Source organism: Pseudophryne corroboree, chromosome 7, assembly GCF_028390025.1.
Source record: "Pseudophryne corroboree isolate aPseCor3 chromosome 7, aPseCor3.hap2, whole genome shotgun sequence".
Lineage (NCBI taxonomy): Eukaryota > Metazoa > Chordata > Amphibia > Anura > Myobatrachidae > Pseudophryne > Pseudophryne corroboree.
In genome coordinates, this window is record NC_086450.1 from 355,628,560 (window position 1) to 355,644,087 (window position 15,528).

The following is a 15,528-nucleotide window of genomic DNA, read 5'->3' on the forward strand; positions in this document are numbered from 1 at the left end:
GTTTTGTGTTTTGGTTTTGGGTTCGGTTCCGCGGCCGTGTTTTGGGTTCGACCGCGTTTTGGCAAAACCTCACGGAATTTTTTTTGTCGGATTCGGGTGTGTTTTGGATTCGGGTGTTTTTTTTAAAAAACACTAAAAAACAGCTTAAATCATAGAATTTGGGGGTCATTTTGATCCCAAAGTATTATTAACCTCAAAAACCATAATTTCCACTCATTTTCAGTCTATTCTGAATACCTCACACCTCACAATATTATTTTTAGTCCTAAAATTTGCACCTAGGTCGCTGGATGACTAAGCTAAGCGACCCTAGTGGCCGACACAAACACCGTGCCCATCTAGGAGTGGCACTGCAGTGTCACGCAGGATGGCCCTTCCAAAAAACACTCCCCAAACAGCACATGACGCAAAGAAAAAAAGAGGCGCAATGAGGTAGCTGTGTGAGTAAGATAAGCGACCCTAGTGGCCGACACAAACACCGTGCCCATCTAGGAGTGGCACTGCAGTGTCACGCAGGATGGCCCTTCCAAAAAACCCTCCCCAAACAGCACATGACGCAAAGAAAAAAAGAGGCGCAATGAGGTAGCTGTGTGAGTAAGATAAGCGACCCTAGTGGCCGACACAAACACCGGGCCCATCTAGGAGTGGCACTGCAGTGTCACGCAGGATGGCCCTTCCAAAAAACCCTCCCCAAACAGCACATGACGCAAAGAAAAAAAGAGGCGCAATGAGGTAGCTGTGTGAGTAAGATAAGCGACCCTAGTGGCCGACACAAACACCGGGCCCATCTAGGAGTGGCACTGCAGTGTCACGCAGGATGGCCCTTCCAAAAAACCCTCCCCAAACAGCACATGACGCAAAGAAAAAAAGAGGCGCAATGAGGTAGCTGTGTGAGTAAGATAAGCGACCCTAGTGGCCGACACAAACACCGTGCCCATCTAGGAGTGGCACTGCAGTGTCACGCAGGATGGCCCTTCCAAAAAACACTCCCCAAACAGCACATGACGCAAAGAAAAAAAGAGGCGCAATGAGGTAGCTGTGTGAGTAAGATAAGCGACCCTAGTGGCCGACACAAACACCGTGCCCATCTAGGAGTGGCACTGCAGTGTCACGCAGGATGGCCCTTCCAAAAAACCCTCCCCAAACAGCACATGACGCAAAGAAAAAAAGAGGCGCAATGAGGTAGCTGTGTGAGTAAGATAAGCGACCCTAGTGGCCGACACAAACACCGGGCCCATCTAGGAGTGGCACTGCAGTGTCACGCAGGATGGCCCTTCCAAAAAACCCTCCCCAAACAGCACATGACGCAAAGAAAAAAAGAGGCGCAATGAGGTAGCTGTGTGAGTAAGATAAGCGACCCTAGTGGCCGACACAAACACCGTGCCCATCTAGGAGTGGCACTGCAGTGTCACGCAGGATGGCCCTTCCAAAAAACCCTCCCCAAACAGCACATGACGCAAAGAAAAAAAGAGGCGCAATGAGGTAGCTGTGTGAGTAAGATAAGCGACCCTAGTGGCCGACACAAACACCGTGCCCATCTAGGAGTGGCACTGCAGTGTCACGCAGGATGGCCCTTCCAAAAAACCCTCCCCAAACAGCACATGACGCAAAGAAAAAAAGAGGCGCAATGAGGTAGCTGTGTGAGTAAGATAAGCGACCCTAGTGGCCGACACAAACACCGGGCCCATCTAGGAGTGGCACTGCAGTGTCACGCAGGATGGCCCTTCCAAAAAACATTCCACAAACAGCACATGACGCAAAGAAAAATTAAAGAAAAAAGAGTAGCAAGATGGAATTGTCCTTGGGCCCTCCCACCCACCCTTATGTTGTATAAACAGGACATGCACACTTTAACCAACCCATCATTTCAGTGACAGGGTCTGCCATACGACTGTGACTGAAATGACGGGTTGGTTTGGACCCCCACCAAAAAAGAAGCAATTAATCTCTCCTTGCACAAACTGGCTCTACAGAGGCAAGATGTCCACCTCATCATCATCCTCCGATATATCACCGTGTACATCCCCCTCCTCACAGATTATCAATTCGTCCCCACTGGAATCCACCATCTCAGCTCCCTGTGTACTTTGTGGAGGCAATTGCTGCTGGTCAATGTCTCCACGGAGGAATTGATTATAATTCATTTTAATGAACATCATCTTCTCCACATTTTCTGGATGTAACCTCGTACGCCGATTGCTGACAAGGTGAGCGGCGGCACTAAACACTCTTTCGGAGTACACACTTGTGGGAGGGCAACTTAGGTAGAATAAAGCCAGTTTGTGCAAGGGCCTCCAAATTGCCTCTTTTTCCTGCCAGTATAAGTACGGACTGTGTGACGTGCCTACTTGGATGCGGTCACTCATATAATCCTCCACCATTCTTTCAATGGTGAGAGAATCATATGCAGTGACAGTAGACGACATGTCCATAATCGTTGTCAGGTCCTTCAGTCCGGACCAGATGTCAGCATCAGCAGTCGCTCCTGACTGCCCTGCATCACCGCCAGCGGGTGGGCTCGGAATTCTGAGCCTTTTCCTCGCACCCCCAGTTGCGGGAGAATGTGAAGGAGGAGATGTTGACAGGTCGCGTTCCGCTTGACTTGACAATTTTGTCACCAGCAGGTCTTTCAACCCCAGCAGACTTGTGTCTGCCGGAAAGAGAGATCCAAGGTAGGCTTTAAATCTAGGATCGAGCACGGTGGCCAAAATGTAGTGCTCTGATTTCAACAGATTGACCACTTGTGAATCCTTGTTAAGCGAATTAAGGGCTCCATCCACAAGTCCCACATGCCTAGCGGAATCGCTCCGTGTTAGCTCCTCCTTCAATGTCTCCAGCTTCTTCTGCAAAAGCCTGATGAGGGGAATGACCTGACTCAGGCTGGCAGTGTCTGAACTGACTTCACGTGTGGCAAGTTCAAAGGGCATCAGAACCTTGCACAACGTTGAAATCATTCTCCACTGCGCTTGAGACAGGTGCATTCCACCTCCTATATCGTGCTCAATTGTATAGGCTTGAATGGCTTTTTGCTGCTCCTCCAACCTCTGAAGCATATAGAGGGTTGAATTCCACCTCGTTACCACTTCTTGCTTCAGATGATGGCAGGGCAGGTTCAGTAGTTTTTGGTGGTGCTCCAGTTTTCTGTACGTGGTGCCTGTACGCCGAAAGTGTCCCGCAATTCTTCTGGCCACCGACAGCATCTCTTGCACGCCCCTGTCGTTTTTTTTAAAATTCTGCACCACCAAATTCAAGGTATGTGCAAAACATGGGACGTGCTGGAATTTGCCTATATTTAATGCACACACAATATTGCTGGCGTTGTCCGATGCCACAAATCCACAGGAGAGTCCAATTGGGGTAAGCCATTCCGCGATGATCTTCCTCAGTTGCCGTAAGAGGTTTTCAGCTGTGTGCGTATTCTGGAAAGCGGTGATACAAAGCGTAGCCTGCCTAGGAAAGAGTTGGCGTTTGCGAGATGCTGCTACTGGTGCCGCCGCTGCTGTTCTTGCGGCGGGAGTCCATACATCTACCCAGTGGGCTGTCACAGTCATATAGTCCTGACCCTGCCCTGCTCCACTTGTCCACATGTCCGTGGTTAAGTGGACATTGGGTACAGCTGCATTTTTTAGGACACTGGTGAGTCTTTTTCTGAGGTCTGTGTACATTTTCGGTATCGCCTGCCTAGAGAAGTGGAACCTAGATGGTATTTGGTAACGGGGGCACACTACCTCAAGAAATTGTGTAGTTCCCTGTGAACTAACGGCGGATACCGGACGCACGTCTAACACCAACATAGTTGTCAAGGCCTCAGTTATCCGCTTTGCAGCAGGATGACTGCTGTGATATTTCATCTTCCTCGCAAAGGACTGTTGGACAGTCAATTGCTTACTGGAAGTAGTACAAGTGGTCTTCCGACTTCCCCTCTGGGATGACCATCGACTCCCAGCAGCAACAACAGCAGCGCCAGCAGCAGTAGGCGTTACACGCAAGGATGCATCGGAGGAATCCCAGGCAGGAGAGGAATCGTCAGAATTGCCAGTGACATGGCCTGCAGGACTATTGGCATTCCTGGGGAAGGAGGAAATTGACACTGAGGGAGTTGGTGGGGTGGTTTGCGTGAGCTTGGTTACAAGAGGAAGGGATTTACTGGTCAGTGGACTGCTTCCGCTGTCACCCAAAGTTTTTGAACTTGTCACTGACTTATTATGAATGCGCTGCAGGTGACGTATAAGGGGGGATGTTCCGAGGTGGTTAACGTCCTTACCCCTACTTATTACAGCTTGACAAAGGCAACACACGGCTTGACACCTGTTGTCCGCTTTTCTGTTGAAATACCTCCACACTGAAGAGCTGATTTTTTGGGTATTTTCACCAGGCATGTCAACGGCCATATTCCTCCCACGGACAACAGGTGTCTCCCCGGGTGCCTGACTTAAACAAACCACCTCACCATCAGAATCCTCCTGGTCAATTTCCTCCCCAGCGCCAGCAACACCCATATCCTCCTCATCCTGGTGTACTTCAACACTGACATCTTCAATCTGACTATCAGGAACTGGACTGCGGGTGCTCCTTCCAGCACTTGCAGGGGGCGTGCAAATGGTGGAAGGCGCATGCTCTTCACGTCCAGTGTTGGGAAGGTCAGGCATCGCAACCGACACAATTGGACTCTCCTTGTGGATTTGGGATTTCGAAGAACGCACAGTTCTTTGCGGTGCTTTTGCCAGCTTGAGTCTTTTCAGTTTTCTAGCGAGAGGCTGAGTGCTTCCATCCTCATGTGAAGCTGAACCACTAGCCATGAACATAGGCCAGGGCCTCAGCCGTTCCTTGCCACTCCGTGTGGTAAATGGCATATTGGCAAGTTTACGCTTCTCCTCCGACAATTTTATTTTAGGTTTTGGAGTCCTTTTTTTACTGATATTTGGTGTTTTGGATTTGACATGCTCTGTACTATGACATTGGGCATCGGCCTTGGCAGACGACGTTGCTGGCATTCATCGTCTCGGCCATGACTAGTGGCAGCAGCTTCAGCATGAGGTGGAAGTGGATCTTGATCTTTCCCTAATTTTGGAACCTCAACATTTTTGTTCTCCATATTTTAATAGGCACAACTAAAAGGCACCTCAGGTAAACAATGGAGATGGATGGATACTAGTATACTTATGGATGGACTGCCGGGTGCCGACACAGAGGTAGCTACAGCCGTGGACTACCGTACTGTGTCTGCTGCTAATATAGACTGGATGATAATGAGATGAAATCAATATATATATATGTATGTATATATAATATCACTAGTACTGCAGCCGGACAGGTAGATAATATATTTATTAGGTAATGATGACTGATGACGGACCTGCTGGACACTGTCAGCTCAGCAGCACCGCAGACTGCTACAGTAAGCTACTATACTATAGTAGTATGTACAAAGAAGAAAGAAAAAAAAAAAACCACGGGTAGGTGGTATACAATTATGGATGGACTGCCGAGTGCCGACACAGAGGTAGCTACAGCCGTGGACTAACGTACTGTGTCTGCTGCTAATATAGACTGGATGATTGATAATGAGATGAAATCAATATATATATGTATGTATATATAATATCACTAGTACTGCAGCCGGACAGGTAGATAATATATTTATTAGGTAATGATGACTGATGACGGACCTGCTGGACACTGTCAGCTCAGCAGCACCGCAGACTGCTACAGTAAGCTACTATACTATAGTAGTATGTACAAAGAAGAAAGAAAAAAAAAACCACGGGTAGGTGGTATACAATTATGGATGGACTGCCGAGTGCCGACACAGAGGTAGCTACAGCCGTGGACTACCGTACTGTGTCTGCTGCTAATATAGACTGGATGATAATGAGATGAAATCAATATATATATATATGTATGTATATATAATATCACTAGTACTGCAGCCGGACAGGTAGATAATATATTTATTAGGTAATGATGACTGATGACGGACCTGCTGGACACTGTCAGCTCAGCAGCACCGCAGACTGCTACAGTAAGCTACTATACTATAGTAGTATGTACAAAGAAGAAAGAAAAAAAAAAACACGGGTAGGTGGTATACAATTATGGATGGACTGCCGAGTGCCGACACAGAGGTAGCTACAGCCGTGGACTAACGTACTGTGTCTGCTGCTAATATAGACTGGATGATTAATAATGAGATTAAATCAATATATATATGTATGTATATATAATATCACTAGTACTGCAGCCGGACAGGTAGATAATATATTTATTAGGTAATGATGACTGATGACGGACCTGCTGGACACTGTCAGCTCAGCAGCACCGCAGACTGCTACAGTAAGCTACTATACTATAGTAGTATGTACAAAGAAGAAAGAAAAAAAAAAACCACGGGTAGGTGGTATACAATTATGGATGGACTGCCGAGTGCCGACACAGAGGTAGCTAGCTACAGCCGTGGACTAACGTACTGTGTCTGCTGCTAATATAGAGTCTAGACTGGATGATAAATTATTGATAATGAGATGAAATCAATATAATATCACTAGTACTGCAGCCAGACAGGTACTATATATATTTATTATGTAATGACTGATGACGGACCTGCTGGACACTGTCAGGTCAGCACAGCACCGCAGACTGCTACAGTAAGCTACTATAGTAGTATGTATAAAGAAGAATGAAAAAAAAAAAACCACGGGTAGGTGGTATACAATATTATATATATATATATATTATATACAATTATATATATATATATATATATATATATATATATTAAACTGGTGGTGATTGATTATTAAACTGGTGGTCACTTCAGGTCACGTTGCAACTTGCAACTAGTACTCCGAGGCCTAAGCAGACAATCACAAAATATATTATTATACTGGTGGTCAGTGTGGTCACAACAATGGCAGTGTGGCACTGACTCTGGCAGCAAAAGTGTGCACTGTACGTTATATGTACTCCTGAGTCCTGCTCTCAGACTCTAACTGCTCCCCACTGTCAGTGTCTCCCCCACAAGTCAGATAATACACTTACAGTCACACTATCTATTATCTAATCTATAAATATCACTTCAGCAAGTAGTATAGTAGTATACAGTATAGTAGTACTCCTCCTAATAATGCTCCCCAAAATACTGTGTCTCTCTCTTCTCTAAACGGAGAGGACGCCAGCCACGTCCTCTCCCTATGACTCTCAATGCACGTGTGAAAATGGCGGCGACGCGCGGCTCCTTATATAGAATCCGAGTCTCGCGATAGAATCCGAGCCTCGCGAGAATCCGACAGCGTGATGATGACGTTCGGGCGCGCTCGGGTTAGCCGAGCAAGGCGGGAAGATCCGAGCCTGCTCGGACCCGTGTAAAAAAACCTGAAGTTCGGGCGGGTTCGGATTCAGAGGAACCGAACCCGCTCATCTCATGTGCAAAAATGAAACAATGTTTCTTCTGGCCAGCACATAACTGACTATCTGGATTATCTCAGGAAACTATGATACTGAGCAGGAGTATTGTGCAATATTATTAGAGCTTGGAAGGACCTTTTGTTTTAAGGGAATCTGAAAGAATTTTTCCTCCTGATATTCCACCTCAGGAATAATTTATTCATCATCTATTTATCATTATTATTGTTGTGTTTTTTTGTTTTGTTTTATGTTGTAAATTAAAGACTACTATTTTATCTACACTGCTAATTAGTATCAATGCTAACTGCTAATTAGTATCAATTACACTAATGATTAAGGTCTGTCCTTAAGTGATACCAGCAGCGCTCCCATCTTCCTTCCTTTTTTTGTGACTTATTTTGAGGTTTGCAGAAATATATATGGTTCCCCATACTGTATGTAATAAAATAATATGCAGCAGATATTGGAGATTCAAGTTGCGAACCGCTGCAGCAGCAAGTCCCATAGAATTCTGTGGGACTGCGAAGTGCCAATATGCAGCAAGCTCCAGATAGCATAATTTTCTGGAGCTTCTGTCAAATAGGGAACGCCATCTATAGGTGATGTTGCCTATAAAAGTCAATGTGCTTCTTAGAATAAGAAGCCCCATGAGAGGAATCCGCAGCTTGCATATGTCCTCGCTGAGGGCCGGGCATGCAGAAAAGGACTCCGGAGACATGAACTCAGAAGTCAGTAATTCACCGGGACAGCTCTACATTGGAAGAGCTTGGTCGGGAGACAAGTAATCATGCATCCCGCATCAGAGGGAGGGATTTATAGCAAAGTATATGTGATACTTGATACAGTACATCCCTCCCCCATTGTATAACATGTATAATCCCACGCAACATCCCAAACACTAGTTACAGTACAATCCTAAATCAATGGTTGACTGGTTACCACAGAAAGGCAATGTAATCTTTGTTCATGCTGTTTACAAATTTTGCATCTACAGTAATCTAAACTGCTTGGGAACCAGGGAAAAACAAAGCAAAAATAGAGCTGTAGCAAGATAGGTTTACAGAGATATACACAACACAATATAAATTCCTTACTTTGCCATGGGGAATAAAAATGATGAAAAATAAATTGACATGAGCTGTGTATGACAAGACCTAGTTAAGTTGAAACAAGGCACTGAGAGCTGTACATTTGTTATATGCTCAAATGATCTAAAGTTATTGTGTTATCTGGAATGTATAATACTGTACTACAGAATAATGCCTGGAGACATGAGACATGAGACTTTTGAGGAGTTGTTCTGGGATTTTAGGAGAGTAGATAAGCCTCTTGCATCCCGCTCCCTTCTGGAGTGAAATGAAAGGTGGAGGGAAGGGCAGTGAAGACAAGATTCAATCATTGTGACCAAACGTCCACTGTAACATTCTGTGAGTCACATGTAGTCACAGTGCTGTATTCTTATCTGGGACATCCCCCTTCAGGAACTCCCACAGAGGAGCCCCACAATGTTGACAACTGTGGACTAGAATGTAAGCATTTACAGTATTGGGTGTGACCACTTTGATAAATGCCCCTTATATAATTGAATTAAAGAAGGAAAGGATGGTGCTGAGGGGACACATTTTTGGGGTCCTTTTTACAGGTTTGACATTCTGTGTGATGATTGCACATTTTTGCCTGAGTGTGTGACTTTTTTTTTATAGAATGTATTTCATTTCTTTTACTATTTTACATTTTTTCTTTTATTTCATTTCTCTATCTAGTTCTTTTGTTATTTTAATCGTTTTACTTTTTTTGTAACAATAATTGCATTAAGATAAATTGTCACCTCACTATTGTAATATCACTTGCCATAGTTATCTAATTATAGCGTACAATATCTGGAATTCCAGCTACTGTAAGAACAAAGTTACAACTGATCTGTTATTGCTGGGAGATCTATTTTGGATCACTGTTTTATGGAGGAAATTTGCAGTGACATCACAGTGATGTCACTAGGTATCCAGAGTAACCGCAATGCAGACTTTATCACTTATGGTGCGTACACACTGGGCGTTTTTGCCCAGTGTGTATGCACAGCGATGATGTGAATATTGCTGGCAGGGAAAACGCTCAGTGCAACTGCATACACACTGAGCGATTTTTACCTGGCCCAGCGATGTTCATGGGAATTAATAACTTTCCACAGTAGGAGACTGCCAGCCGCCCGGCGGACGGCGGCGGATGGCGGTGATGCAGGAGCGCGCATCCACGCTCACCGCTCATCGTCCAGCCATACACACTGGCCGAGTTTGAGCTCAAAGTAGCTCAAAATGCCAAAAGTGAGCTACTTTGAGCTCAAAATCGGCTAGTGTGTATGGGCCTTAATACTGTGCTTGGGGGGAGAAAAAAGCCTTTGTCCATCATTTAATTGCAATTAAGCTCTATACATTTCACACTAAGGCTAGGCATAATTATGTAGATTGATATAGGACAGACAGGAAGAAGTTAAGAACAAAAATATTGGTAGCCTGCTTAGTTATTTACTAACAAAGTACAAATCTGTAGACGCCTATAGCAGTGGTTCCCAAACTTTCTTGAATCACGATGCCCTAGAGCATCAGCATTTTGTTTCGCGGCACCCCTAGGATAACAGTTTTTTATCGATAAGTTTGGAAAAAATATGACAGTTAAAAAAATGATCCTGTCATCTTAGGGTCAGTTTCATGATGGTGTACAGTGTTTCTGATTGTACACATGTTTTATGATTGGCAGCTACTAGCACTGGTTTTGCCTATCGGTTGACCATAAATAGTTTGATTTAACCTGGTAAACACCAACCCAAGGCACCCCTGCAAGTGCTCCGAGGCACCTTAGGGTACCTAGGCACACAGTTTGGGAACCACTGGCCTATAGCAATCAATAAATCAATCAATCAATAAGCATTTTAGCTTTTATTGCCAAACTTACACCAGAGCTAGGAAAGGTAATTGATGACTGCTTGTTACGGATTTCTGTACATTTGTACTTTTGGATTGTTTTGTAAATAAACTCCTTTGTGTCAGATACTGTATCTGAGATTTACGTTATTGGAAGAACAAATAAAGAATTTTCTATTAACAAAAAAGCACCACTGTTTATATTTTTTATGAAAAATACTTAATGATTAGTATTTGAATACTGTGATAAAACGGATAATAAATTATCTTTAAATCTACTGCATAAAAGTAATACCAAACATTAAACCTTCCAACAGAACAAATGGAGATGTTACCCAGGACCATCTTAACCGTCAGTGATGTGCGGTCAGGGTAGGCAGGGGAGACAGAGGCTCACCTGTCATAGGGGGTCATTCCGATTTGATCACTCGCTGCTGATTTTTGCAGCGCAGCGAACAGGTTACTACTGCGCATGTGTATGCACCGCAATGCGCACGCGCGTCGTACGGGTAAAGCGGTTCGTTGCTGAGCAATGGATTTAACGAAGAATCCATTCGCACAGCCGATCGCAAGGAGATTGACAGGAAGAGGGCATTTATGGGTGTCAACTGACCGTTTTCAGGGAGTATTTGGAAAAATGCAGGCGTGTCCAGGCAGTTGCAGGACGGGTGTCTGACGTCAATTCCGGGACCAAAAAGACTGAAGTGATTGCAAGGGCTGAGTAAGTCCAGAGCTACTCAGAAACTGCAAAAAAGTTTTCCGTCCCACTCGGCTGCACACGCGTTCGCACACTTGCAAAGCGAAAACATACTCCCCACACAGACTTGCGTCTGCACGGCTGCTAAAAGTAGCTAGCGAGCGATCAACTCGGAATGACCCCCATACTCCAGTATGCTCCAGAGTTTTGCCTATTAAAATTATGAGAATAATACAGAGAAGATATTTCTAACTTAGAAATTTCATCTTTGTAATATTCATAAAATCTTTGTATTATTGTAATAATTTTTATAGTCAAAACACACCACCAAATCATATATGCGTGTAAATCTGGCTCTGATACTAGCCAGTGCCTCCCCAGCCTTTGGGGTGTGGAGTGTTAGATAGACCATTAAAAGGACGACATTCAATAGATAGATACCATAGGGTAGAAAGTCAAAAGGTCACCAGGGTCAAAGGGTCGACATATAAAAGGTCGACACGAAAAAGTAGATGTTATTTTGTGTTTATAAACATTTTTCACCCAAATTTGTTGAAATGCGTCCCCTTGTGGTCTCAGTTCGCTCGCCACGCTTCAGGTGTGGTGGTTCACTGTGCTCCGCTTCGCTCGCCACAAGGTTACAGTAATAATAATAATAATAATAATAGTACTAATAATAATAGTTTGTAACATGGATAGTAAATGCAGCAAAAGTTCTAAAACCATAGGAAAACCCTAAAAAACATGTGTTGACCATATATGTGTCGACCTATTTCATGTCAACCTTTTGACCCTGTCAACCTTTTGACCATTGACCCTATGGTGTCGACATATTGACTGTTGACCTTTTAAAACTGTCTATCTAACAACCACCTCACTCAGCCTCACCACACCTCATTGACATAAAGGTACACTGGGCAGCTGCCCAAGGCCCTACAATTCTAGGAACCTTCAAGAGGGGGTGGGTTGTCGTCACACAATAAGACTGGCAAAGCAGTATTCCCTACCTGCCTCCCAGCCTGCAGTCAGACAATGAATGGCTGTCAACATTCTGATGGATGGTTGGAGCTATCCACCAATTAGAGTGCTGACAGCCATTCACTGTATGGAAGCACATGAAGAGACCGCAGGGGCGGCACGTTATGAGGTTCGTATTTCATTGGTTCCTGTGAATGAATGTGAAGGGGCCCCAGTGCATTACTTTACACATGGCAACCAATTAAATTCCAGCTGTCATTTATCTAGTACATTGTATCAAATGGTTTCTGAGCATATTTTCAGGTAAAGATCTGCTAGACCTTAGGAGCAGAGGGATGTAAGTTTTCTTGGTAACCTTGTGTTGTTGGAGTTGTCTTTCCTACAGAGAAATGTATCAAACCTTCTAAAGAGGACAAGTGGAGGTGTTGCCCATTGCATCCATTCAGATTCTAGCTGTCATCTAGTGCATTCTTTAAAATGGTAGCTACTGTAGAATCTCATTGGCTGCTATGGACAACAACACCACTAGTCCTCTTAGTTTTAGGTGAACAAAAATTGGTAAAAAAAAAAAAAAGAATAAATAAAATGAGATTTGGCTGAATGCTTAAGTATGCTGCATATTTATTAAATAGACAAAGATCATAACATTCTTTCTTTCTGCCTCCATAGCAAACATCCTGACTGTGATCATCTTGTCTCAGTTGGTGGCTAGAAGACAGAAGTCCTCCTACAACTATCTCCTGGCTTTGGCTGCTGCAGACATCATGGTACTCTTCTTCATTGTATTTGTGGACTTCATTTTAGAGGACTTTATCCTTAACAAGCAGATGCCTCAGATACTGAACAAAGTTATTGAAGTTTTGGAGTTTTCTTCTATACATACATCCATTTGGATTACTGTCCCATTGACCATTGATAGATACATAGCAGTGTGCCACCCTCTGAAATATCACACTGTATCTTTCCCAGCTCGTACTCGGAAAGTCATTGTTAGCGTATATATCACTTGTTTTTTGACTAGTATCCCATATTATTGGTGGCCTAATATCTGGACGGAGGATTACACAAGTACATCTTTACATCATATTCTCATCTGGATACATTGTTTCACGGTTTATCTGGTCCCTTGTTCTATCTTCTTTATTCTAAATTCCATTATCGTCTACAAGCTCCAACGGAAAAGCAATTTCCGACTTCGAGGATACTCCACAGGGAAAACCACAGCCATATTGTTTACAATAACATCCATCTTTGCCATTCTATGGGCACCAAGAATAATTATGATACTTTACCATCTTTATGTATCTCCAATAGATAATAGTTGGCTGGTGCATATAGTCACAGACATTGCCAACATGTTAGCCCTCCTAAATACTGCAATTAATTTCTTCCTCTATTGCTTTATAAGTAAAAGGTTTCGCACAATGGCATCAGGAACGCTGAAGGCTTTTTTTAAGTGCCAGAAACAACCAGTTCAATTTTATACAAACTATAACTTCTCAATAACCAGTAGCCCTTGGATTTCACCCGCCAATTCTCACTGTATTAAAATGTTTGTTTACCAGTACGACAAGAATGGTAAACCGCTAAAAATCTCCCCATGATGCACAGGGGTGTAGCTTGTGGTTTAAGAATACAGCTGATTAAAAAAGCTTGTTAGAATTATTTTTTGCACTCAAGTGCACAGGCGCTTTCCAAAGGTCATATTATTTAACGTCGCCGGTGTCGGAAAGCACAGGAGCAACGGTGGAAGTTATCTAAAGACACAGGATGAAGTTGACAGCGCTTTGCTGAATGTTGCGATGAAGCTTGAAATTCTTCCAGCATAACATATCTTGGGAGGTTACTGCGGAATTACTTATGCCATTTATAAGCAGTAGTGCAATACAAGGTTCTTAAAACATCTCATAAAGACACTCAGTGGTGCTTAGGTTAACCAATAGACATGTATATATTGCAGCTATTGTAATTCTAACAGGATGAATTTTTTGGAATGGAAATGTTAGCTAGTTATTTGATCTTGCTTTCCAACCAAGATATTACATTTAAAGAGTAACATAAAGCATCTAGGACAGCGGGGGTAAATCTTCCGGAACATGTTATATAATTGAAGTTCAAGGTATATTGCATTTTTAATACTGCGCTTCTTCTTGCTGATATGTCGAATGTAACAGTGTTTTGTATATGCTGTGACCTACTGCTTATGCTCTGCAATACCTAATGTAAGCTATGTGTCCATACAACCTGCTGGAAATATTCAGCAAATCAATCATCTGTACATTTTAGTGGCTTGAATTATTCATGAAGGTATTATTTAAAACAAGAGAAAAAAAAACACATTTGCTTCAGTGCAATCTATTAATGTCACCGCACTTTTCATTACTTCCCCTGGTGCATACACTGTACAATTTAAACTGGTTGTTGAACCTGCCTTATTACGGTCAGACAAAAATACACAAGCACAACGAGCAGAAACAAACATTACTATTCTACACTATTTAGCGTGCGTGTTGTTATCTTTTTCCTTAAACTGGACCGGTCACCTGTAATTAATATTTATTCATCTGACAGCAAGTCCTATTCAAAACGTTAAGCTTTTTTTTTTTTTCTCAGAAAAAAACTTTTTAATTCTCGTCCCCATGTGTCGTTAAATGTCTTTCTCTGACGTCCTAGTGGATGCTGGGAACTCCGTAAGGACCATGGGGAATAGCGGCTCCGCAGGAGACTGGGCACAACTAAAAGAAAGCTTTTAGACTACCTGGTGTGCACTGGCTCCTCCCCCTATGACCCTACTCCAAGCCTCAGTTAGATTTCTGTGCCCAGCCGAGCTGGATGCACACTAGGGGCTCTCCTGAGCTCCTAGAAAGAAAGTTTATTTTAGGTTTTTTATTTTACAGTGAGACCTGCTGGCAACAGGCTCACTGCATCGAGGGACTAAGGGGAGAAGAAGCGAACCTACCTGCTTGCAGCTAGCTTGGGCTTCTTAGGTTACTGGACACCATTAGCTTCAGAGGGATCGACCGCATGGAACTGGCCTTGGTGTTCGTTCCCGGAGCCGCACCGCCGTCCCCCTTACAGAGCCAGAAGCAAGAAGAGGTCCGGAAAATCGGCGGCAGAAGACATCAGTCTTCACCAAGGTAGCGCACAGCACTGCAGCTGTGCGCCATTGCTCCTCATGCACACTTCACACTCCGGTCACTGAGGGTGCAGGGCGCTGGGGGGGGGCGCCCTGAGCAGCAATAAAAACACCTTGGCTGGCAAATAATATATCACAATATATAGCCCCAGAGGCTATATATGTGATAAATACCCCTGCCAGAATCCATAAAAAAGCGGGAGAAAAGTCCGCGAAAAAGGGGCGGAGCTATCTCCCTCAGCACACTGGCGCCATTTTCTGTTCACAGTGCAGCTGGAAGACAGCTCCCCAGGCTCTCCCCTGTAGTTTGCAGGCTCAAAGGGTTAAAAAGAGAGGGGGGGCACTAAATTTAGGCGCAATATTGTATATACAAGCAGCTATTGGGAAAAATTCAC

The 15,528-nt window shown here is 43.8% G+C and overlaps 1 protein-coding gene across 1 annotated transcript in view; it reads left to right on the plus strand.

Moving 5' to 3' along the window:
* GPR139 (G protein-coupled receptor 139) overlaps positions 1 to 13,968 on the plus strand; it is a 211,336-nt gene extending 197,368 nt beyond the window's left edge. The window contains exon 2 of the mRNA XM_063932395.1: positions 12,667 to 13,968. Coding sequence (XP_063788465.1) covers positions 12,667 to 13,601 — 935 coding nt within the window. The 3' untranslated portion in view covers positions 13,602 to 13,968. The remainder of the gene's footprint in view (positions 1 to 12,666) is intronic.
* The last annotated feature ends 1,560 nt before the right edge of the window (positions 13,969 to 15,528 follow it).